The sequence below is a fragment of the Saccostrea echinata genome, unplaced genomic scaffold, assembly GCF_033153115.1.
Source record: "Saccostrea echinata isolate AGI-Se365-2 ecotype Australia unplaced genomic scaffold, CSIRO_AGI_Sech_v1 ptg000015l, whole genome shotgun sequence".
Taxonomy (NCBI): domain Eukaryota; kingdom Metazoa; phylum Mollusca; class Bivalvia; order Ostreida; family Ostreidae; genus Saccostrea; species Saccostrea echinata.
The window spans coordinates 4,436,457-4,462,251 of NW_026889764.1; the positions used below are offsets into that span (position 1 = coordinate 4,436,457).

General features: G+C 32.9%; 3 protein-coding genes across 3 annotated transcripts in view; all 3 read left to right on the forward strand.

The window, feature by feature from the left end:
- LOC133187428 (cytosolic 10-formyltetrahydrofolate dehydrogenase-like) overlaps positions 1–25,795 on the forward strand; it is a 393,706-nt gene that overhangs the window by 287,816 nt on the left and 80,095 nt on the right. The gene's annotated exons all lie outside the window — the stretch shown is intronic.
- Positions 786–2,470, forward strand: LOC133187746 (caveolin-1-like). Its single transcript, XM_061323145.1, has 3 exons — positions 786–866; positions 1,068–1,152; positions 2,014–2,470. The coding sequence occupies exons 2-3, from the start codon at positions 1,087–1,089 to the stop codon at positions 2,344–2,346; spliced, it is 399 nt and encodes a 132-aa protein (XP_061179129.1). The 5' UTR covers positions 786–866; positions 1,068–1,086; the 3' UTR covers positions 2,347–2,470.
- LOC133187747 (caveolin-3-like) lies at positions 3,868–5,535 on the forward strand. The gene is made up of 2 exons (XM_061323146.1): positions 3,868–3,973; positions 5,006–5,535. Exons 1-2 carry the CDS (start codon positions 3,905–3,907, stop codon positions 5,336–5,338), a joined length of 402 nt encoding a protein of 133 aa, XP_061179130.1. The 5' UTR covers positions 3,868–3,904; the 3' UTR covers positions 5,339–5,535.

Sequence of the window (25,795 nt, forward strand, 5' to 3'; positions counted from 1 at the left end):
TGTTTTATGAGGTTCTTGTTTGCTTTGATCACAATCTATTGTTTAATTGGACTATTGAGCATAATAACTGTTCTTTCAGGCCCTTTTTCTAACAAACCTGTAGAAGTGAGTCATTAATAGTGGGATCACATATGTGATGTTAACTTTGCTTTAAACAATATAAAATTTTTCTATTCTAGTAGACTCATTTCCAATTGTATTTAATTATGTATACAATTATATTTATAAATTTGATATCAACTTCAATGAAAAGTAGATATTATAAATAAACTTTTGAAACTTTTTTGATCTTGCCTTCAAGTGATTTCATATATGAAATAGAAAGTGCAGTGCAGTATTTGATCCTTTCTATGTAATAATATATTCATCTCTGGAGTGTTTCTTATAATTCATTATACGTTTTCATCTTGCTTACAAACAGTTTTTTTATTTACATCTCAGAAAAGGACAAGAAATGAATTTTTAAAAAATCAATATTTCTCATGCTTACTTTTTAAATTTCTTTCGAATCGTAGGTATTTATTATGTCAAAATTTCGTGTGATGAAAGAAATTGAACAGGACATTTGTCTACTCAACCAGTTTATGTCAAAAGCAGGGATATATGTATATTAATGAATGCTTAACTGAGATTCAACTAAGCGTTAAGATTATCAAGGAGCTGAATACCTTATTGATTTCCTCCTCAAATTCAAATGATATATTGTTAACTGCACTAAAAAAATTTATACCTTTTATAATATTAGATGACATTCGGAGATGTTTTGACGACGGAAGGTTATTAAATGATAGTTACTGAAAATTAGAAATAAAACATATTGTACTGTAAGCCGTAGCTTATTTGGTGGGCTTTTGGATCGGTTAGAGGTTAGCTCTTTGCTGCAAAATAACAACTTTCCGTCAGGAAATTATTTAATTGTCGTTTATTCGTCTTCTCCTTGTCTTTGTGAAAAAAATATTTATTTTTTAGCACATTTATATGTAATTCATATGAGTATATTTGTATAAGTGAGTAAAAGGTTTCTTCTTTCTTGAATCTATAAAAGTTAATTGAAAAACATTTTTAAGACAGGAGGCTATTGTCAGCATGTCACAAGAAAAGGAACTAGATTTGATCGACAGGGATCCAAATAGTCTAAATGCACACGTCAAGGTAGGCTTTGTACAAATCTAGAATTATTAATTTTTTTTCAGTCTTCAAAATTGTTCATTTTTAACATTTCAACGTGTAAATCATTTTCTCCACTCTATATCAATGATACATGTACTATTTTTTTTTAATTTCTTTAAAAAAATTCTTTATAAATACTAGGAATAATATATTAATTAAAAAAATGAGTGAGGTCAAATGTAACGTTTGAAACAAGAGGTGACCATGATGGGCATTAAATTCCACTGCATTGTAAAAAAAAAAAAGGGGGGGGGGTCTTTTCGAATTCCTTTTTGGATTCTACTCTAACCTATGCAAAAATTCATAATTAAAATCCCATAACAGTCACAAACATAAATTTCTTTTAAGTGACAACGTATGAATCAACAGAATGTCAATAACCTGTTAATATTCTGAATTTGTTCTCCCATTTAAAAAAAAAAAGTGCTAGTGTTTATTTTGCTCAAAGAAACACGCAAATAGAAAGCAAGTCTCTTTTACAAATTTATATATTGTAACTATGCATTAAACTCCAACAAAACTTGTACAAAAAATGAAAGATATGCTAGCATACGTTTTTGCTTGTTTGTTGTTTTCCTAACTAGTCTTTTTAAAAAATCACAATAATTAGGAAATCGGGGGCATTTAAAGATTTCATCTGATTATCTCCGAGAATCTGTATAAGGTCAACGCTGATTTTATACGAAGAATCATTTTAGAATTTTAATAGTAAAATATTGCATTTTGGTCATATTTGTCTTTCCCATTACTATAAGTAGTTAATTATCTGTAAAGAGTAAATAAAATATCTTAAAGAAATTGATGAACTAAATTTTGCTATGTTTGTTTCTTAATGGACTTCAGGTGGCATTTGAGGACGTTTTGGCCGAGCCCGATGGTGCCCACAGTATCGACTGTGTCTGGAAAGCCAGTTTCTTCTGCTTCAACTGCGGAAAGAACTGCTGCTACAAATTGATGACCACACTTTGTGGGATTTTCATTGCCCTATACTGGGGCTGTGAGTTTGCCTTCATCACCTTTGATCAAGTCTGGTGTATCACACCTTCTCTAAGAATCTTCAGCATCTACATGGGATGTGCTCAAAAGTTCTTTGGCACGATCGTCACGTGCTGTATGGCGCCAATCTGTGAGACATGTGGTCTCATGTTTAGCAGAATAACTGTTTCAAATAAATAATTGTTAACCTCTTATTTTGGATTAAAATGTGACATTCCTCTCAAGTCTGTGATTAATGTGTATCGAAAAAACAGTTTTTATCAAAATTGTCTTCTTTAATAAATCTTTTTATACATACATATGATATATTTCTTATCTTTTGTTTATGTACAAAGATTTATCTCGCTTTGTAAATGTTGGTAAATGGTTATAGGACAGGATTCGCATATCTAAAAAAAAAGCTTTCTTGTTATACCACTTTTTAAGAATATCTGCAATGTTTATTAAAAACGATTGTTTTTCAAATAACCTAATACAATAACGTGGTATGCCCTCCTTATGACAATACAGGTCACAAAATATGTGTGTCTTCTACATTGAATGAATATATTACAATTTATATAAATAGTAGATTACAAAAAAAAAATTAATTTGAAAGTTTTGTTGTGGACTGTTATTTTGTTTCATACAGCAAATATACTTGCAAAACGAATCCTTCGAACAACAAGCATGCAGCTTTAAATATCACAATTCACAAAACCGCTTACATATATGTTATATTAATAATTGCAGAAAATAAATGAAATTTTAACAATACACCGGATTACATATACATGTATAAATTTACACTTGTTTCCTGTAAATGAGGAAAAGGAAAATTCTGTAAAGAATTTTTAGATCTTTTTTGAATACCACCTTTATTTAATTTACTGGGAATAATTACGGTAGAATTCTATTTAGAATAGGATATCTTGAGAATCTAAAGACATGTTGTTATCGGAAATACATAAAAGATGTAATCTAAAATTGGAATTATATGTACATGTAATTTTTAATCTAAATTATTTCATCGTTTTCAAAAACCAATTCTAATAGTTTTAAATAATAATTATTTCTAATCATTTCAATTTAATATATTTGACGGTAGGGGAACCATGTTTTCTTTGATTGTCAGATGATTCTAACGCGGTATTGGATGCTTTTTTTTGGCAGGCATGTGCATGAACTATTGCTAGTAGTAAATAAATAGCTGACCACTCTTAGATTTATTTACATTTTTAATGAAGCTACAACCAGGCGACACATGCGTTCCTAGGAACATTCTAGTTATTCTAAATTATTTCATTGTTTTTAAAAACCGATTTCAATAGAATTAAAAAGATTATTAAAACTTTTTCCCTAAGAATTTAAAATAAAGACTTTTACCGCAACATTTAACTTTCATTAAAAGATTTTAAACAAATTTTTCCTAATGGATGTCACTTACTACAGTGGTTTTCTTTGATAATTATATCTCGTCTTACCATCAATTCACAAATGAAAACTGATCTTATAATAGGCACTTAAAGTTACAACTTGAAATAATTTCATGGTTGCACAAAGACCTGTATTCAGTAAATTTCTAGTTGACAATTACGTAATTTCAGAACCGTCAACTAATTAAGACAACTATACTATCTCCATAGCAATTATACTTCACCGAGGTATAAATGCAAAGTCCAAAATGCAATCCTTACAGACAAAGATTTTGGATTCCTTTGCTAAATCTTGAAGCAATAATTTTGGTTATATTTTCGAAATGGATGATCTTGAAAAGGATGTGGATTTGTCCAGAAGGGATCCAAATGATCTCAACAAACATGTACAGGTAAAAAAAAAATAACTAAGTGATGAATATTAAAAAATACTGAAAAAATTGATACATACAGAATATAGAAATAAACAAGATATACTGATTGAAAATATGACATTTTCAAAATTTTGGCATTTACTATACAAGTTGGTGAATATGAATGTTAGCAATTGATGGACTGCAATATGAGATGTGCATATAAATTAACTGATTTTTCGAGACCGAGGAGGTTATCCTGCATCATTCACGACAACAAGGACTTTATTTCTATTCTACTAACAGCTCTGAAATTTGGCTGATCGTTTTCTCTATAGAGAAACGAATTGGGTCACCATGTCGCGATTTTGCTGTTCCATTTAACACCAGAGTCAATTTGTTTGTTTACTTGTGTATCGATTGCATAAAATGCAGACGGTTTCAGCTTTCGTTCGATTAAAAATATCCTTTAATTATTTATAAATTTGTTTGTAACATGTATTGATTAATTTTTTTTTATGAATGTAAAATAACAAAATCAGTTGTCTATTTCACTGCTTTATCAGTAAAATCACGGAGTGTAAATGTTGTGTGGAGGTCCGTGGTTCCAACAACCCGACCTGGCTATAAAAAGGATATTTATCAGCTGTTTCAGGCAATACACACTATTTAGACTGCGTAAGACGACACATCGATATGGTCTAAATAAGTATTAGAATCTACATTGAAATATTTATTTCAACTGTACAGGTTTGACATGTTTCTGATCTGATAATTTTTTGATGACGTTCGTGATTTATTGGAGAATAATGTCCGCGGCATTTCTTTGATCTCGTCAATAACTGTGTTAGAATTGCATGTAAACATCATTTGGGTAAATGACAGATGATAACATGTTTTCGGGATTAAAAAATTTAAGTAAAATACACTGTACTTCACTGTACTGCAACTTTCTGCCCCGCCCCCCCCCCCCCAAAGAAATTTCCATTTTATTTTTTTTTTAATTCATTTTTAAACTTTTTTAAAATAACAAAGAATATATAATTGTATCTTATTCTATTTTTCTGCCAGACCGCATTTGAGGACGTCCTTGGGGAACCTGATGGATCCCACAGTCCCGACTGTGTTTGGAGAACAAGTGCTATGTGCTTCAAGGGAGGTAAAGCCTGCTGTTACACACTCCTGACAGGCCTGTGCGGGATCTTCATAGCCTTATACTGGGGCTGCGAGTTCGCATGTATCTCATTTGAACAAATCTGGTGCACCACCCCATGGCTCAGGGTCTGTGGAATTTACTTCGGCTGCCTACAAAAGTTCTTTGGTACATGTATATCCTGTTGTCTGGCACCAATTTGCGAGACAGCTGGTTTGTTTTTTAGCCAGATAACAGTAAAAAATAGTTGACATGAAAAAGAAAATCGGAAAGCTGTGCCATATTCTACGTCTGTGACACTTTTGTAATTTACACATTTTCTGTTCATTCTACATAGAAGAATTCTGACTTGGGAATAACATGGTCTATTTAGATTTTGTCTGTAAAGAAAAAAATCTTATAATGAAATACCTTGTTTCTATGTATATTTCTGTAATAAAACAGACTTTTGACCTGATTTTATTCACTGAATAAAACTAAAATGTCTTTTTCTTTAATCTTATTGATAATGAAAAGTAAAATATTCAAGTAAATGTGTGTTTAATGTATAACCTTTTGCTCAGCAGTGTTAATTGCCAACAAAAAAGAAATTATTACCAACAGAATTAAAAATATGTGAGAAATAGTGTCGTTTGTGAGGTATGCAATATTCTGTACTGGAATTTTTACATTTGTTGTGGGTATGATTGTCTGGAAATCAAAGCACATGTGTTCGACAGAGTCACACTGTAGAAGTAGAATAACTCCAAAGGAATTCCGACTTTTTCCTAAATCAAATTTAAATCTCTGATGAAAATTTTACCCCGAAATTGTAATTGGTGTAAGAATGATTAATATAAAAATCATATACGTAAGACTCCATAAAATTAACGTTAGTTAAAATATCGACAAGAAAAATATTCTTCAGTATAATAGGAAAAACATCAATAGACCTTTACTGTTGTATATGATCAGCTTTAGACTGAACTTGTTTAAAAAATAAAAGTGCAAGCGTGATACCATACAACATTGATTTTAAACCGAAATCTATATCGTCAACTACAACCTGCATGAACTAAATTTGAGGCCTCGGCATAAACAAAAATCAGAGTACTTTCTTTATATGTTAAATCTAATTTCAAATTAATAGGTGAAACTCATTACCATGTAATTCATACTAAAAAGAAAATAAGGGGTATATTGAAAATATTTTTTTCACAAAATATATAAAAAATATAGTATGCTTCATTAAAAGCCCCAATCAGGTATCAATTCAATAAATGAATCAAATCCATTTATGAGGTGTAATTGTTTAGTAAATGAATATTATTTTATATTCAAAATGTCATTTCCATTGGTCTCCATTGATAGAGAAAAACCGTCATCAGAATTTGACTTCCAAGCTTTTTTGTTGACATTGCGTGAGTTACTAAGTAGTTGTGTCTTGTTTCTAACAAACAGGAAAACCAAAACACATTCATATCTTTAATTTAAAATATCTTCATGAAAAATGATACCCTAGAAAAAAGGCAAGGCTTATTAACTAGAACTGGGGTCCATAAAATTTAAATCCCTGACTTTTAATGGTGTGTATGAGTAAAATAAGGTTAATTACAAAGAGGGTGTTGTAGAAACTCGTGATTATTCCCTAAATCAAGAAGGACATTAAAATACCCACGACGCATGAAGAGTTATCTCTAAATTTAGATAATGCTACGTCAGGCCCATAGGAAGCAATTTCAGTTTGGGGGGTGGGGGGGGGGGGCACAGCCGTACATTTTCAGTTGAGGGGGCACTATCAACCAAAAATTCCTTGACAAGCAAAAAAAAAAAAAAAAAAAAAAAAAAAAGGTCATCAGACGTTTTTATTGAGGGGGCACAAGGATATAGTAGCTATGTTTTCTATAGTAATCTATATATCGACAAAATTATTGGGGGGGGGGGGGACGCCCCCCCCCCCCAGTGACCCCCCCCCCCCCCGGTTCCTACGGCTTTGTACGTAGATGACTTTACTTATACGACGGGTATGTCAAGCTTGTTATAACAAAACATTTCACATTTTACGTTTATTTCATGCATAGTTTTTTCCTAGCATAGACTGGCGACCTCTAAATAAACTATTTTCACATCTATGATCACTGTCGCCATATTGCACGAGAAAAGTTAAACGATAAATAGCACAATTAATGCCATTTAATATCAAGTGCACCTCGCAGATCATTTTGAAAGATGTATTGTAGATAGCGTGCGTTAATATTTTTCAATATATAAAATGTGTCCAATAATCACGCTGTTGATGCAATATCCAAGAAATTCCATTGAGCTGTTGAGTCATTTCAATTTAGTTGTTTCAAGTCAAATCTGAGCCACTAATTAACAGAACAATAATGAAACGAAATGCGTATGAAAAAATTAAATTATTTAAAATAGTACTTTATTTTTTAATAAATGATAACATTAAATATATGTCTTATTAGTTTTAGATCATAATATCAAGGAAAACAATTTAATTCTGCATGCATTTAAAATACCGGTAATACCCATTAACTTTCTGACATTCTCTCCCTCCTTCTTTCTCTCTCAAGAGAGATGTTACATTGTATTTCATTTCCATTTTATAGGAAATAAAATGTATATATATATATATATATATATATATACCAACCATTCCAGGATTCGAACCCATTCTCAGGTAAAAGAAACATTGCTTAGAGTCCACACGCTTTACCACTGGACCAGCTCCGACAGTGAGATATCATGAGCTATTTTATGTGCACATTTTGCATTTCGGATGGTTAAAAATTTTATTCGATTTTTGTGATTTTCAAAAATATGCCTCTTTGAAACAAAAATCGGAAATGGCAGTTTTGAAGAAAAATCCTGTCTCTTTATACCAAATTCATTCTGTTTCAAGGAGGCAGTTTTTCAGAACAATGGGGATTCCCTATGTGAAAAACAGAAAACTTGACTTATTTTGCTATGTGACTAATTTACACTTCATTTAATAGCAAATTGGAAGTCGATATGAAGTTTCTAAATATTGTTCTACATTGTGCTGTATATATCGTTGTATCTGAAAAAAATTAAGACCGTTTTCTGTTACTTTAAATTTTTCTTTTAAACTGCTACAACTTTAGGGAATATAACAAAAGAACTGCATGCAACACCCTCTTTCATGTGCTAGTTAATTAGCTCAATATATTTTTTTAATTTTTGATATTTAAATATCAGTGGGTTTTCACAACAAAGTTAATTTACTTTGACCAAATACTTGTCGGCATAATAACCAAAATCTTATACTAGTTTTTTTTTTCTTTTGTTTTGTTTTTCTTTTTTTTTCTACAGTACAGAGGATTATCTTAAAAAAAATATGCATAACTTTATGACTTAGACACTGCACCAATATTCGTCAGTGGTATTTGGGTGGCACTGTACTGATATCATTTTCAAAGAAATTATTGTATATGATTTGACCAAACTTCAAACTATAGCAAAGTAAATGTTTATCTAGAATAATAAGCCTTTACGTTACATGTAGTTACAAGGCTTTGAGCAACTTGAAAGGTCTACTATTAGTTAAAACTTGCACCATTTTCAAGGAGTAATCAAACACTTTCCCTTTTCTCCACTAGAAAATGAGTTTGTGCAATTAATTTCTCTCGTAAAACTTAAATTAGTATAATTCATGAGTGAAGTACATTGAAGTAAGCTGTTCACGATTTAAGTACATGTACCAGTCCATGTAAAAACTCAGACAAAATGGACATGAAAGTGACACATGAGAGTTTCCAGAACTTCGATGGTTTTCCTTAAAAAATTCATTCGTACATAATGAAAAATGTTTTGGGTCATGGTTACTATGGAATCTTGACAAAAAACATTCTGCTTGTATAAACAAAGAACAATTCTTGAAAAGCAGGTGGTGGGGATGTGTAGTGATTGGGGTGTCCGTCCGTCTATCTGTATACGTCTGTTACGCTCTTATCCGAAACTCCTCTTATAAACGTTCACAGAATCTTTGATAAATAAGGCCATTGTGCATCTCCTATTTTACTTTTTGATCGGACATATATTTCGGGTTTCCCATGGCAAATTATAGACCCTTTCATTTTTTCCATAATATTGGGGGGTGCACATCATTTACAGCTGTATCTACAACTCCCCATATACCACTGAATAAAATTTAATGATACTTTCACAAAATCTTTATTACACAGTGCCACCGTGTACTTTATGTTTTGGTAGGACAGATATTTTGACTTTCCCATAGCAAGAAAATGGACTTTTCCATAATACTAATATGGGAGCGGGATGTTTCGTTTTTTGAGTCCAGTGCTTACACTTTCTCTAGTGTAATATTTTCATTTAGCTTTTAAAGTCAGTGTTTTTTCGTCCATCATCCATCAAAAAAGACCAAAACGGCTGCTAGGGATTTGCTTTTCTGAGAAACCCCATGTACATGTATCATCTTTTGTCTGATTTTTACATGGACTGATACTTAATAATCATAATGTTCATCAAAGATGTAACTTAGATATTTCTATTTTCAAGCAGTAAACACATCGTCTCAAGCCACGGTCCGGAGTCCGCATATAGCTGAGCTGCTCTCACCTACCAGAATGGGAGAGAATTGTACATTTTGACCGTGGTTTGCGATGCAGTAAACAACGCAATATAAAATGTCGAGGCTTGAACCCCAACTCATCTGACACAAATTTCTGGATAGAAAATGATTAATACTTTATTAAACGCGTGACATTGGGGATCGGAATTTGTCTTGTAAGATAATGTTCAGAAACTGAGAATCTAGGTCAAGATAGCCCCCCTTTGACGGACCCCACGCCCCCGCCTTCACCTTACTCGGTAACTCATTACAGGCGCTGATCCAGGAATTTTTTCCAGGGGTGTCCACTCCAGTCTAAAAAACATTCCAACCCAAAATTTTCTTGACAAGGAAATAATAAAAAAAAAAAAACCTAAAATCCACTTCCCAAACGTGAAAAGTGATGATGGTGGGGTCCACGTTTTCTAGGGGGGCTCCAAAGCCCTTTTTTAATTGCTTCAGTGTATACGTTTAATAACTCTGCAAATTCCAGGGGGGGGGGGGGTTCCGGACCTCCCCCCCTTCTCTAGATCGGCGCATGCATTACACTGCGAAGTGTTTTAAATATATGGTGAAACACTTACAGTCAAAAATATTAAGATACGACTGAAACACTTTTGTTGGAACATACAAAATTGCTCTCAATATAAACAAAATATAATTGGCAATGATACAAAAGAATATCGTTCCATGCCAGTTAAAGCAATGTTTTAAAACAAAGAGACATTTTACCTAGTATAAAAGTGATACTTATTAGGAATTAGATCATTTTGAACATTTCATGTCTAAGACTTAAAAATGGAACTCGATCTCGACGAAAGAGACCCTAACGATATCAATGGTCATATTAAGGTATCAATATTAGTTTGCTTTCTTGTGATTTGTTGAAATAATATCTCTCTATTAAAAAGGGGGTATAATATCAAAGAAGTTTGATTGCTGTACATGCATTGAGTACATTATTAAAGATACACTAATTTTACGATACTCGCTTTAAACAGGTGAGTTTTGATGACGTCTTGGCGGAACCTGCAGGTGCCCATAGCATCAACTGTGTGTGGAAAGCCAGCTATTTTTGCTTCAACTGTGGAAAGAACTGCTGCTACAACATTCTTTCTACACTATGCGGAATCTTTATAGCTCTTTCTTGGGGCTGTGAGTTTGCCTTCGTCACTTTCTTCATGGTTTGGTGTATTACTCCATACTTGCGTTGTTTCTCAATCATAATGGGATGTCTGCAGAAATACTTCGGCACGTGTATCACATGCTATTTGGCGCCAATATGCGAGACATGTGGGTTAGCATTCAGTCGAATCACTGTGTCCAACATCAAAAAGTAGGAGACTGGATAGGGAACAATTGGTTAACTTGTATAGTTATATATAAATAATGTTTTCTTTATTTTGAAAAATGTTTAAAGACAATGTCTCTACAGATCTGCCTCAGATGAAGCATTCTATAAATAATGCTGATGTAACATACATGCACATGTATGATAGTCAGTGATTTATAATCTTAAAAATAATTTATTTACAACGAAGGAATATTATGTATTAGTGAACATTATCAATTTAAACTAGACTGTTTTATAATACTCATAATTATGTAAAATAGCTTCAAATTAAGTCAAGAAAAGGTCACATGCAGAGATGGATGATTTGCTTTTGTTTGTTTATTCTTAGAACTATTAATATTACTGTTTAAGAGAGTAGGTTAATGTCACAGATATTTATGTACATGTATATTTCACGACTCTGAGCTTCTGGTGGACAATAACTTATCATCATTGAATTACAGATGTGGGTATAATGCAGCTACATGTAAGACGCAATGCAACGTTGACCTTAGTTTTTGACAGTGTCCAATCGACCTTTTTTCCGCAATTTGTCTTTAATTGGTCACGTTTGTTTTGTTTGTTTTTGTAAATGTATAAATTTTTACTCCAGATTCTGTGTATTATTATTTCATGATAACCAAGTTTTTCTTGACTTACTTACATTTGAGAGCTTAATGTTTACTATGGTTTAGACGGATATGACATTTTTTGCGGTATTCACGTTTACCTTGCACTTGTAAAAGAAGAGAGGGTCGTATAACCCTTCCTTAATACAAATAGCGCCTGATCAATGTAATTAGAGACTATTAGGTAACAATCGTCAATATTTGCACATTAAAATTGTCCCTGTACTGCCAGTATATAAAACGGGTATCTGTCTTCACGGAATCTGCGCCCTCTCAGACTTGCAATATCAAGAAGGATTCACTATGGCGGATGATAAAATAGATCTTGTGAATAGAGATCCAAACAACTTAAATCAGCACATTCAGGTAAATCTATCTTAAATGAAAGGAAAAGCTTTTTCAGCGTAAGTTAAAAAAACTAAAAAATGAAAAAATAAAAGTTTAAAAAATGAATTGCACATTTTTTGTGATCTTTGGCTAGTAACATGTAACCTTACTGTTTTTCAAAGTTACAATCATTTTTTCATCAAATGTTTCCTCTGATCAAACTCTTCTATTGTCTGTAAAACAATTTTGAATACAAGATATATCTTATAAAATTTATAATCAAAATCTTAAATTAAGAACATTGCAACAAATACTTCTGTATTTGGCTGCTGCGTCAACTTAAAATTAAAACTAATGGCGAATGTAGAATCAGCTAAGGAATATGTCGCTTATTCCACATGGCGTTAAAGTTTGTTATTATACATGATGAATTAATTGGGAAAACTGACCATTTAGTATCATATTTAATGTAAATACCAATATTTTTACTCTTTTTATGTGCAATAAGTGTTTGTGATACATGTATGGGTGTCTTTTCCATTAACACAAATGAATAAGTACTCTCTAGAATTTTTCACTCATATGGAGACGCCACCACTTTCCGATGGAGGGCTGCAAATGTATACCTATACTCGGCACTCGGGGCCATTGAGCAGCGAGGGATCTTTTTCGTGCCCTACTGCGACACGGGACCTCGGTTAAAACGGTCTCATCCGAAGGATCGGCTCCTTACTCCGCGACTCTAGACCAGACGCTCTAACCGCTGTGCCACGCGGGCGACGGTATTCTTTTTTTCCGAACAGCTGATCAGGAAGTATAATATTCAAACGTATGGCGTAAGTAATGAATGACAAGATTGTTCAGAGCAGTCGATATACTCAAAAAAAGAATTCACTTTACCCTAGAAATTAAGGTAAAGTAAAATTCATTTCGTATACAGAGAAAATCAGAGAAACAGAATGTGGCCATATAATTGTATACGTGAATGCGTTAAAAGTATTTCGATTTTCACAAATTTACAATAAACAGCCAGAGTCACAGGCTCTTGTTTCTGATCCTCCCCGGAGTAATCGCAGTTATCTGTGCTTTCAGAGTGCACATTGTTTATTACATGTAACATTCTCTTCTACAATAATTTTCTACACAACCATACACGGTGTACTTTTTATTTTCTTATAACTCCGTTAAATTGCTCCAAACCTCTTCTCGCCGACTGGAAAACGTCGTTTGTGGTGAAAAGAGAAAATAATGAAAAGTAATGCCAAATAATTATGATTGTGTAGATTAATTATTCCATAAGAGATTAGTAATTAATAGTTTACCAATGCATTTTCTCTGAAATGTTACTCCAAAGAGCTAAAGCCACGAACCATCATATTTGGCCTTGTGTTTTTCACAAAAATAAAGTTTCGGTTCAAGAAGAGTACTATACGTTAAATATTAGAGGACAACATTCTTCTTTTCCATACATAACTTATATCGTTATATAATGCGCCATTAAACACGTGCGATGGTTGGAAAATGCGACGGTTTCATAAAAACGTTAAAAAATGCCGTTTTTTCGACAGATTTTCCCAAAGTTAGATGTGGCCACAGTCAAGAACAACTTTTATACTTCCCATAGATATAGATATTACCAATACAAATCTTTATGTTTAATATCGTTGTCGTTCGTGGCTGTGGCCAATATGAAATTTGATTTTATATATAAATTTTGATGGATCAAATAATCATTAATTTGTAGATCAATCGTTTACATTCAATTCATGTAATAATAAAAAAATATAAATTTCACAAAATATGCTAGAAAATCAGTAAATTGTTCATTAAAAACGCTAAATGTGAAAAATAGTCAACTACATACATTTTCTGAAATAAATGCCTGGAAAAACTTTGTGGTTTTTACTATGACTAGGTCATTGTGTATGACGTTACTAGTAATACGTCAGTTGTGACGTCATAAAGGCTGTAAATTATTTGGGATGTTGCTGAAAAGCTTTTAACGCTCTAGATAGTGCCTCTACATGTATTTACATGTATATGATTTAATTACATGTAAACCCAACAGGATGATACCATCAAATTATAAGTTATCAGAAATTCCCGCCACAGTGTCTTTCTTTACTACCCCTCCCCCCTCCCCTCCCTGAAATAATTCAAAATCTGTTGTGTTGTTAATAGTGTTAACGGGCATGACTTAAATTGTAAACAAATAAATAGAGAGTGTAGCAAAGATATCACACTATACCTTTTTAAAACAAGCGAAATAATAATGATATGGGTTGCTGTCCAAAGTGAAAATTAAAAAAAAAAATTGAAAAAAAAGAATGAAAAAAATACGCATTAAGATAATCATCTAATTTCCGCACCGAAATCCACCTTTTTTATGCACATGCAGAAGAATCATCTCAATGGATTTACAAAATTCAGTTATATCGATGGCTTATACATGCTGATACAAAATAATGTATAGTTATAGTATACAGTTATGTGAGCACCGATATCGGGTTTCGTCAAAACACTTGCACATGACGATCCCGCGCCCGTGATCAAAAACAAAAAGAATATATCGGTATATTTTTAATATGTCTGTATTTATTAAAATCGAAGTGAGGCTATTGATGCATGTGTACATAAAACATATACCCGATCTTGTCATCCTTTGTGAAACAAAATTCAAATATACCCCCAGTGAGTAAAATTGCATTAAATGCATGTCGTATGTCTTAGACATACGAGTCATTGAAAGGGTAGTGATTATAGGTCTATTTAGACAAAACATAAATTAAATAAATAAGTACACTACATATAATTTACCCAAAATTTTTATCCGTCATCATCTCTTCATTGCAACTTTATTAGTATACGGTTTTATCTAAGAATTCAGCGATGTGAAAACACATGGAGAGAGAGAGAGAGAGAGAGATCTTAGAATGTTTTTTAAAAAACAAATCAATAAAACGGGAATATGTTCTTTAAAACGTATGGCCGTAAGTTTATAGCTAGATTTTTTTAAACCCAACGAAGTAGATTTTTTTCTTTTTGGATAATAATTTTTACTCTTTTTTTAAATCTATTGTCAGCTTATTCTGGTTAGTACACTTGTACCTCCTCCCTCAGTATAAACTATTAGTATCATGATATGTAGAATGGTAGATCCAAGACTTCCAGTTGAGATTGAAAAAAAGAGGGGGGGGGGGGTGTTACAAACTAATGGCAACAAAATTTTCATCTAATGTAGTTATTTTTATTTTATTCTCTTAGGTTGTCTTGAATTTAAATTTCTTTATTGTTAATTAATAGAAATCAATCTAGAAATTGAAAATTGTTAAAGACTTTCCTACTCCTCTTATTTTTTCCTCAATGAGAAGGGGGGTGGGGACTGGTTTGGCAGCGCCTCTTTTCACGAAAAAAAAATCATAAAGAAAATTGAAAAAAAAATATGTACGGACAACTCTTATTGCTTCTCCGAGTAAAATATTTTTAAGCAAGCTTTTGTTGATTAAAATCAATCTTGCGCTGATTGTGAGACAATAAAACAAGGATAAATGAACACCTGTACATGTATTTCAATTATGATAGTGACCCACATGTCAGCAATATCAGTGTAGCTCTACTCTTTTTATAAACCATAAAAACCATAATGTGCAAATGAAATCGAAAGTGTGGATTTTACACAATGCTTAATCTTTTGATACATTTACATGGAAAATAATCATAGAATTTTCGCAGACTCTACCTTTACAAAATCCCTGCAGATATTAAGGTATTTGGAGAAAAAAAAATCGAATATTTTGCAAAAAATGGGGGTGGGGGTTCCAGCAAATACTGTTAAATATATAATAATGGACAGTGACGAGTGATTTTTTAACAAATTTATTTTTCTTAAGAATATTTTTTGAAGTGTACTCTACTATTTTCCATATTACTCCAAAGAAACTTACATTTAGGGCTAGAATGTTTTGATGAGTTCTGTTTACTAATTAAACCATTCTGATAAATTGCGAAATCCCTTTCCAATTAATCTAAAATTTTCCCTGTTTCTGTATCGAAAACAAGGTTCAAATTATTGTTACAAATGAATAAATGGATTAGAAACAAGTCCTTCCAACTTTTTCCTTCTTCCTCTTGTCCAAATAATTTAGATCTTTTATACGTTAAAATACTCGCAATATCAGGATCTAAGAATTTTGCATTGAAAGTCTCTTTTAATTTAAACAAAACTTTTTGCAATTAAACTTTTACCTACAATGTAGTTATAGAATTAGCTCTTCAGTTCCGAAACATTCGTTTCAAGGTCATTTCAGGTATGTTGTCAATTATTTTTTTCCCGACTGCCCCCTTCCCAACTTTGAAAAACGATACTACGTGCCTGGACGCACATGCCAAAGATCAGCTTAATATCTGCTGGCCTGTAGGGAAAAATCCGGAAAACTTAGTTGGTCAGACTATCGGCATTTGAAGCATGTCGTATATTGTTTATGATGATCTATACACAATACTTCACTAGGAGCGAAGCATCGCTCAAAAATGTGTTGAAGGGATATAAATAGAATGTTCCTTTTTTAAATATTATCATAGGGACTAGGTAGAATGAAAATATTCCAAGACAGTCACACAGATTATTATACTCCCGCTTGAAAAGTTGGGGTATATAGTGATGGGGGTGTCCTTTCCGTCCGTCTGTGCGTCCGTCCATTACACTTTGGGGTACACATCTCTTATCCGCAACTCCTCCTATACCACTCAATAAAATTTAATGATACTTTCGCAGAATCTTTGTTAGATAGAGCCATTGTGCACCTCCTATTTCACTTTTTGATCGGACACATATTTCAGGTTTCCAATAGCAAAACATAGACACTGCCATTCTTTAAATAATATTTAGGGTACCCATCTCTTATCCGCAACTCCTCTTATACGCCTGAATAAATTAAAGATTTAATGATACTTTCACAGAATCTTTTTACATTGTGCCATTGTGCACCTCCTATTTCACTTTTGATCAGACACATATTTCGGGTCTCCCATAGCAAAACATGGACTTTGCCATTATAAATATATGATAGGCGGGGTATCATTTTGTGAGCTCAGTGCTCACAGTACCTCTAGTTTTTACTTCATGTATCTATATAATTCAATCAGTTAAACACGAGGTTACCATAAAGACGGCAAGTAAAATCAAGTTCCAAATGCTTTTAATCGTCTTAAATTAATTATGATGTTTATTATATTATTAATACTAGTTTTAATTCAACGTCACGTACTCATACATGCAAAATCGATCAAGGAAATTTTTCCGCCCTACGACGTTACGTTACAGAAAATGACGTTCTACTAGCATTTTTCTTTTAAAACACCACCATACTTCAAACTCTCTTTTTCAAAAAATATAATCGATATCGAAAAAAGAAAAACGGCAAAGCAAAGCTAAAGGTCTTCACTATCAATTGACAAAAACCCGTTAATTTTTGACACAGGGCCATTTTTGATGGTTCGTGGCTCTTGCTCTTTGTAATGCAGGGGAGGGAGAGGGGTGGTACTCCATGTAATACAGAGTTAAGTACCTTGTATTATTATTGTACTATCATGGATTAAAAACTTTGTAACAGAAACAAGTGCCTGTGGTCAGTGCATAGAAAACAATGTAGTTCGTTTCGATGGATATATATTCTGGATGCGTAGGAAGAATCAACCGTGATCGGCCAAATTGCATGATCACAAAAAGATTTTTTTCATAGCCGTTGATTAAATTTAAAATGCACATTTTCATTCCTGTATTGATACATGTACCACTATCACAGTTGATTCCAATGGGGCAACCGGGGACGCCGTCAATGTAAGCCAATGAAACCAAAATGTTTTGCAAAGAGTTTATTCACTGAAAGTTGCGAGTCGTAAAGCTGATCGTATAGTGGCTCTCCCGAAGAGCACCGTAGATCGCATTTTATAATGTACAATACATAATACTCATTTACGTATGAAATAGACAAACCAGATTCAAGTAAACAAGTTATTCAATAAATTTGTACAAAATCCTGGAATTTTATAAAATAAATTGTAATTGAAACATAAATTTTAATAAGCTTCAGTCCAACGTTCTAGTATTGTGCAAAAGTTAAAATAATGTTAAGATAATTTTTAGCAATGTTCCGTTACTGTTCCTGCATCGTCGTCCCAAGATAGATAAACATCCTGGTAGCTTACATTGTCCTCAATCCGATTACCAGGTTTGTTTATTATTACAGAAAAGTCTTACACTTCCATATCCCGATTGGATTACAGGTCAATCTCTATCTTAAGTACATTGTAAATAGTTTAATATGTTTATTTTCTGATTAAAATAATTGTCTCAAACCCTATAGGTTTACATCAATTGCAAATACATGTAACCATTTGCGCGCACACAGAGCGACGAACTATTTTTCCCCCTCAAATCATAACATTTGAGGCATGTTTAATGTATTGAAATGAATGCTTCCATGCATATATGCGTAAAAAGTATTCCCACTGCTGAATTAAACGTTTTTCTTACTTTTCACTTATAGAAAGTCGTTATAATTGCGTTTATGGAAAAAAAAAATAGCGTAAGACGGGTTAGGAAAAAATAATTCGTTTATGAAGTTTTCGTTGTCAGTGAAGAAAAGGTTGAAAGGTACTTTCATAATTCACCAATTAAACCAGTGCGTGTTTGTACCACAGTTTGTATGCGTTATTTTATATCCAGCAGCAGATCTGTAGCTAGCAGGTCTGAAAAAAGTTGTGATGGATAACCAGAGAGCTACAGTTCAACCCACTGTGTAAAAAAGTATTACGTTTATCGTTATTTTCTCGATTTATTTCTCCGTATATTTCAAATTATTACCAATCCTGTGTTCCTTACCTATTCGTTTACTGGTTCCATAACAAAACTGCGTGTACAAGTCATGCACGAAGCACGTTGGACCAAATTGTCTTGCCACCCAAAAAGCAGCATTTATTAATAGCGAAATTTTCGATGCCCAGGAATACTATCAACAACGATTTCAGGGAAAGTATGTTGTAGAAGTAGTAAACAAATATACAGTGTAGTAGAAAAACACACCAAGTATAATATCTGGAGAAGGCAGCTTAAATATGAATCGAGAAAACAGTGCACTTTTTGTGATAATTTTTTTAAATCATAGGCGTTCGGTTTCAGGGTGGTTTCCTATGTCTGTCTAAGTAAACTAATTTAAAAAAATCGAAAATCGTTGAAATTACCGGTTTTAATATATATATATATATATATATATATATATATATATATATATATATATATATATATATATATATATATACACGCACATAAAACAAGTTTCCTGTCATGTTCTAAATTTTGAATTTACCGGGTGGGAGTAAATACAAAATTTAGAACATGACAACTGGGAGTAACTAGATTCACACTTTAATCAGTATCTACATTTTTCTTACCGATGTCGGGTGACATCCAGCTTTAACAATGATTGAATGACTCCATTCTATCGTCTGCTGATTTGCATATGCAACGTATAAACACGCAGTGAACCAAAATGTCATACCTAGCATATACCATCGAAAGCAACGGAAGTAATGATTCCTAACTTTGTAAAATGTAGAGGTGTCCCGGTATTGCACGGAAAATCTAGAGAGAAAAAGTTTGGCGCGGTTTCTGTTCTCTCTTGAGCAGCAGTCTCTGTCTACCCCATTTTTCAGACCAGAGAGCTTCAGATCTGCAGCTACACTATATCTATAGAAAAAAAATATTTAATAGTACTACCAGTGCATTTTTCTTCAAGAAGCATGATGCATCATCAAGGTTCATTTCAAGAAACCAAAATCACTGAACATTTCTGTCTTACAGACCAATTTTGAGGATGTATTAGGAGAGCCAGACGGTGTTCGGAGCGCAGACTGTGTGTGGATCTACAGCAACAAGTGCTTCTCCAGCGGAAAGAACTGCTGCTATATATTTTTGTCGGGGCTGTGCGGGATCTTCATTGCGCTAATGTGGGGTTGCGAATTCGCATGCATAAGTTTTGAACAGATTTGGTGCGCTACGCCAGGATTACGCATGCTTGGTATTTATGCCATTTACGTCCAGAAGTGCGTGGGTACTTACCTGAGTTGTTGTCTGGGCCCTTTCTGTGAGACCTGTGGGCTGTGCTTCAGCAAGATAAAGGTGGAGAAAAACACATAAAAGAAAGTCAGCAGGGTTTTCCCCCTGGGTCCCGATGAAGAAACCATAACATTAATGTGAATATGTTGTTAATTTTATTTATTTAGTTATTTTTTGATTTATTTATTTATTTAGTTTTTGTTATCATTTGTACAATGTGATCTTTCTTCAAGTTATTTTCAAAGATTTGTACGTTGACCCGGTGAAATAAATCTTCTGTATTTTAAATATATATATAATTATTTTATAGTATTAGTAGTATGGATTTAAGAGGTTACAATCAAAACTACATGTAAATACTAAACCACACCTCATATTTAATATAGATTTCATCATATAGAAACATTTAACTCACTGAACACATACACAGCATGAAATATTGCAATGGGGAAATATTAAATGCTTTTAGTAATGTAAACAAAATTTGTGTGAGGAAAATTTTTACACATACTTTTGGACGGGTTCTTTTAAATATGTTTCAATGTTATTCTAAATGTTTAACCAGGTGAGTCGTGAAGAAAAAGGTCATCAGAGTCAAAAAACTTTTTTCCAATACAATGTCGTGATATAACATGCAATTAAGCTAATGTGGAATAAAAGACATTATGTATTTTCTATGTCAATAATTTGGTTTTAAACTTCAAATTGATAAATTAGTTTACGTAATTAATTAGATATAATGATAAATAATAGTGAAAACTAAAACAAAATAAATCTATTCAATTTTCTTTATCATCAAATGAAATTAAAAGAAAAAAAATATCAACAAAATCTGTACTTGTGGGAGTGTTGAAAATACGTGTACGTGTATTTTTGTGTACACCGAATTGCAAGCTTCACGTAATTTACCTTTAGTAATCATTTTCAATCTCTAAAGTATGCGTCCGAGCATGTCTTTAACTCCCTCCTTGGCGTGGTAACACGGAAACATCCCAAATATTTACTGTAATGACGCCGCAAAAAGGTTTAAATCTATTTTTTGAAGTGACTATACGGACCAACGACCTTCAAAAATAGTATGAATTTAAATGAATGAATGGAAATTAGAATAAAAAAAACATTTGATTTGCTTGCGAACCTCTTGATAATTTTTAAGGTCACAAGTTCTAACTTAGAAACGAATGTTTATCTTCTGATCAGCTGAAATAAATACTAGGCCTAAATAAAAGTTAAAATTCATTTGTTCCTATATGATAAGATCAATGATGGACAGAGAGAATTTTTGTCGCTTCAAAATACAAAATCCAAATTATCAACTCAACCACACAATTTAGCACATTCATACAAATTAATTAGTAACTATATTGAAGCTCTGATTATTAAAGGAAATATACTAGTACTTATGTTCAACATACATCGACTATATACCTGTTACTGTTTGTACTGTCATTTTCTAATTACCAATCTTGATAACACAAACAAAAAAATTATGCCTGTATGGATTGACATATATTTTTTGACTGATTTTGATAAGAAATGACATAAATAATAAATCCCTAAAATACAAAGAAATCATAAGTTTTCTTTGGTACCTAGAAATGTGACTTTGTGCCTCTTTCTCTGTAACTTTATACAAAATTTTGCACACATTTTAACATTGTGATAGAACCTTTCAAAATTCTTCCACTTTAACTGGCAAACATTTTACGGTTACCTCTGAATATAAATCTATGAGAAATATTGCTGATTTCTGAAAAAAAAAGTTTGTGTTATATACCTTTAATTTGCAAGGTTTCGGTGAATTTATCTAAAGTGTGTCTGTGTGTGTTCATTATGAAATCTTCATTTACAAATCAGTACATCAAAATGTTACAATAACGTTAAAGAAAATCACTAAATTTCAAACTAATTACATTAAACGGTCGAAGTGCTTCAAAGACTTAACACATAGATGTCTATGAATTTTTCCACAAGGCTACATTCTTCACTCTAAAAATATTGTGCAATAATAATAAAAAAAATGTGCAGCTTATTAATGTTTATTTGTCTCTAAAACTTTGAAATAAAATCATTCCAGATCTTTTATATTTAAACCAATATATTGCAGTCTTTCTCGAGGAAACTATCAACATAATTATGAATTACATGTACATGTAATCGTTTCAGGTACTTTTACATATATACTGTAACATATCGTACTCGTATTTATATGGTGTTGCCTTTAATTTTGCTTTTCCAAACTAAAACAGGGATATGCCAGTTTGTAATTAGTTTAGATGATACATATCTATGGTGTCCGGATAGGGCCATTTGCAAAAGCTCAACAGCGCGTTCAGAAAAAAGCGCCGTCGCGCTAACACACAACACGCTGTCACGCTAACACAAGTTCGCACAACACGCTGTCGCGCTAACACACAACGCGCTGTCACGCTAACACAAGTTCGCACAACACGCCGTCGCGATTACACACAACACGCTGTCACGCTAACACAAGTTCGCACAACACGCCGTCGCGATTACACACAACACGCTGTCACGCTAACACAAGTTCGCACAACACGCCGTCGCGATTACACACAACACGCTGTCACGCTAACACAAGTTCGCACAACACGCCGTCGCGCTAACACGCTTTCAAGCAACACGCCGTCGCGCTAACACACAACTCGCATTCGCGCTATCACAAAGTTGTGTTAGCGAGTTGTGTGACAGCGTGACAGCGTGTTGTGTAAAGTTGCGTTAGCGCGACGGCGTGTTGTGTGATAGCGTGACAGCGTGTTGTGTGTTAGCGGGACGGCGTGTTGTGCGAACTTATGTTAGCGTGACAGCGTGTTGTGTGTCAGCGCGACGGCGTGTTTTTCTGAACGCGCTGTTGAGCTTTTGCAAATGGCCCTATCCGGACACCATACATATCCATTACGGAATGTTTCTGGTGCATCTTTGGATATCGGATCTCAGTGCCAACGAATACTAGTACACCTGAACTTACGCCTATTCTAAATCAGGTGATTTTTCCTGTTTATTATACAACGGACATTTTACATATATTAGCCTGAGAGAACACCAAGGAACGAGGGTCGTCAAAACACCGTTTAGCACGTACGCACATGGTTCATTCTATACTACATACTTCATTACAATAGTGTGACATTTAAATGTTTCAGAAATACCTGTCGCTGTGCCCCAAGATTCACATCTTAAGGGTTTGGTTTTGTGTGCAGCCAAGTGAGACTCACTAAAAATAAAAACCTTAATATCTCAAAAATTAAGCCTTGCTAACACTTGAAAACTGGTCCATGTCATCTTCATAATGAAAACAATCTCTGGGTATATGCAGCTTAATTGACACTTGCAGCAGTTTGCAGCTATGAAGTGCACAATACACCTGCAGGACTGCGCAGCCACAGGTTTTAGTAGTGCACCAAAAAATCCAAAAAAATATGAAACAGTTAAACCAATTAAGTGGCTACAACTATTTGTGAAGAACCTTTGATTTAAATGTAAACTCACTACAATAGGTACATTTCTTTAAATGCATACTTGTTTGTTAAACAAGAAAATGTTAGCCATGAAAGTAGTCCCAACCACATGGCAATGTGTTAAAAATAGAATTAAAGAGACTCACTGTTGATCTAAAAATAGCACTTTATATGAAAGCCCAGATGTCTTATATTTCATTCAGTATTTTATATCTTGATTCCCACGGTATGAGCTTAACCCTCACTCTTTATTTGTTTATACAACGACCTCCAAGCTTAACTGATTCTGACAGTTCCATTGAGATTTGATATTTTGGTTTACTCGTTAAAATTACTCAGCAGACATGTGGCTTATATACAATGTATTTAGTTATGTAGTTGTAGATTAAAAGTTAGAACTGGACAGACGTGTTTCTTTATTCCTGTGCTCAGAGCACGCATTATATTATAACACACTGTTACCTATAGTATTAGGGACAGGACATTACAGTATCTAAAATATTACTCTATGGTGTGTACAAAACACAGTGAAATTAATGTTAGAAAAATAATTTTCTCCTTAAAAAATATGCCAAATAAGATGTTAAAAATCTGCAGGGATAATGAAAGTGGGCGATTTAAATAAGAGGCCTGGCCCACAACATTCACTTGAGTTACCTTGGTGTTCTTCAGATTTCTAAGACATTCTTATCCCCCTTAATTCTCATAAAAACAAATTTGAGCCAATATTGTGGCCCCACCTTGGGTCATAAGGCCATGTCTAATCCAAAACTGATTCCACAACATGAGGATATTTCATTATCAATATGGCTAACATGGCTTATATGTTTTCTAAAGTTTTTTTTTCACATGCATACATGCATTTACCAATTTATTTATAAAATCTGATCTCAGATTTATTTGAAGAAAAAAAAATGAAAAAAAAAAAATACAAATAGAGAATATTTTAATATTATTATAATAATAAGTCTGGCAAATGATTTTGACCAACTTGAATCTTCACTACTTGAGGATGCTTGCATACATTATGAGTAAATCATTACCTTGTTGTTCATTAAAGGATGATTTTTTCCTATCTATTCCCATGTCAAACTTTGATACCCCTATTTCAGGGTTTAATTTTTATGGATGACAGATGGACAGACACCAGAGACTCTTTGATCAAAAAAGTTCAATACAGCCTCTGCTCAGATGAGCTAAAATGTAAAATGTCTTTATTGTAAAAAAAGTCACCAAGAAGAACAAAAGAAAAGGATGATAAATGAACTTTTTTATTCTTAATCACTTCCAGGATATTATATTTCTTTTAATATGTTAACCAGTATATGTTTGACTATTTTTTGTGAAACTTTCTTTAAAGATATAAGGTATAATTTTATAAATAAGCTTCAATTCTAACAATATAACTCTAATATAACTCTCTAAGATATTTGAGACCTGTGGTCTTAGCATGGGTTTCACAAGAGTGACTTTAAAACATTTTTTGCATTTAATGCACTAAACAATATGAATAAATTAGATAAAACACTATTATAATATCCTGTATCAAGATCCCAAAATGTTCTTCATTGTAAACTCGTGGAAAGTTCAAATTAATATGTATTTTTGTTTGGTCATCATATTAACTTTTTTTTAAAATGATGTTCGGAAAGTTCATAGCATTTGTTCATACAACCATGAAATCAAAAATATTAACTTTCTTTAGTCATATCATATGAAACTAAATCACAGTCTTCACATGTTGCTGATATTTTCTCCAACACTGCTTTCCAAAAGATTAACTGTTGAGACAAACCAACATGGACCAAACCCTCTGTCATTTGAATGATCTCCTTGACTTTGAAATCTGTAAAATATTAAATATAAATAATTTATTACATACCACTAAAAAAACAATACTGTTGATCACTCTCAAAGAGGGAACTTGAATTGAAAGTTAAATCTTTACATCATGACTAAGTAAAAAGTATGCAAAGATAGACATGTAAATTTCAGGGTCCAAGGCTACACATCCTTCAGCAATGATGGTCACATTGTAAATGTTGGTTAACACTGATTGTTGGACTGAATATATCTTATTTTAATTTACAATTAGTGTAGATCAGAGTAGTTTAATCCATATAGAGATAAATGAGTCTAATCTGTATACAAAGAGGTCAAACATAAATAAGATCAATTAAGGTAAACCCAAGTGATGGTCATGTCATCTTGCCTTGGGAAGTAGATGAGACAAGCATATAAA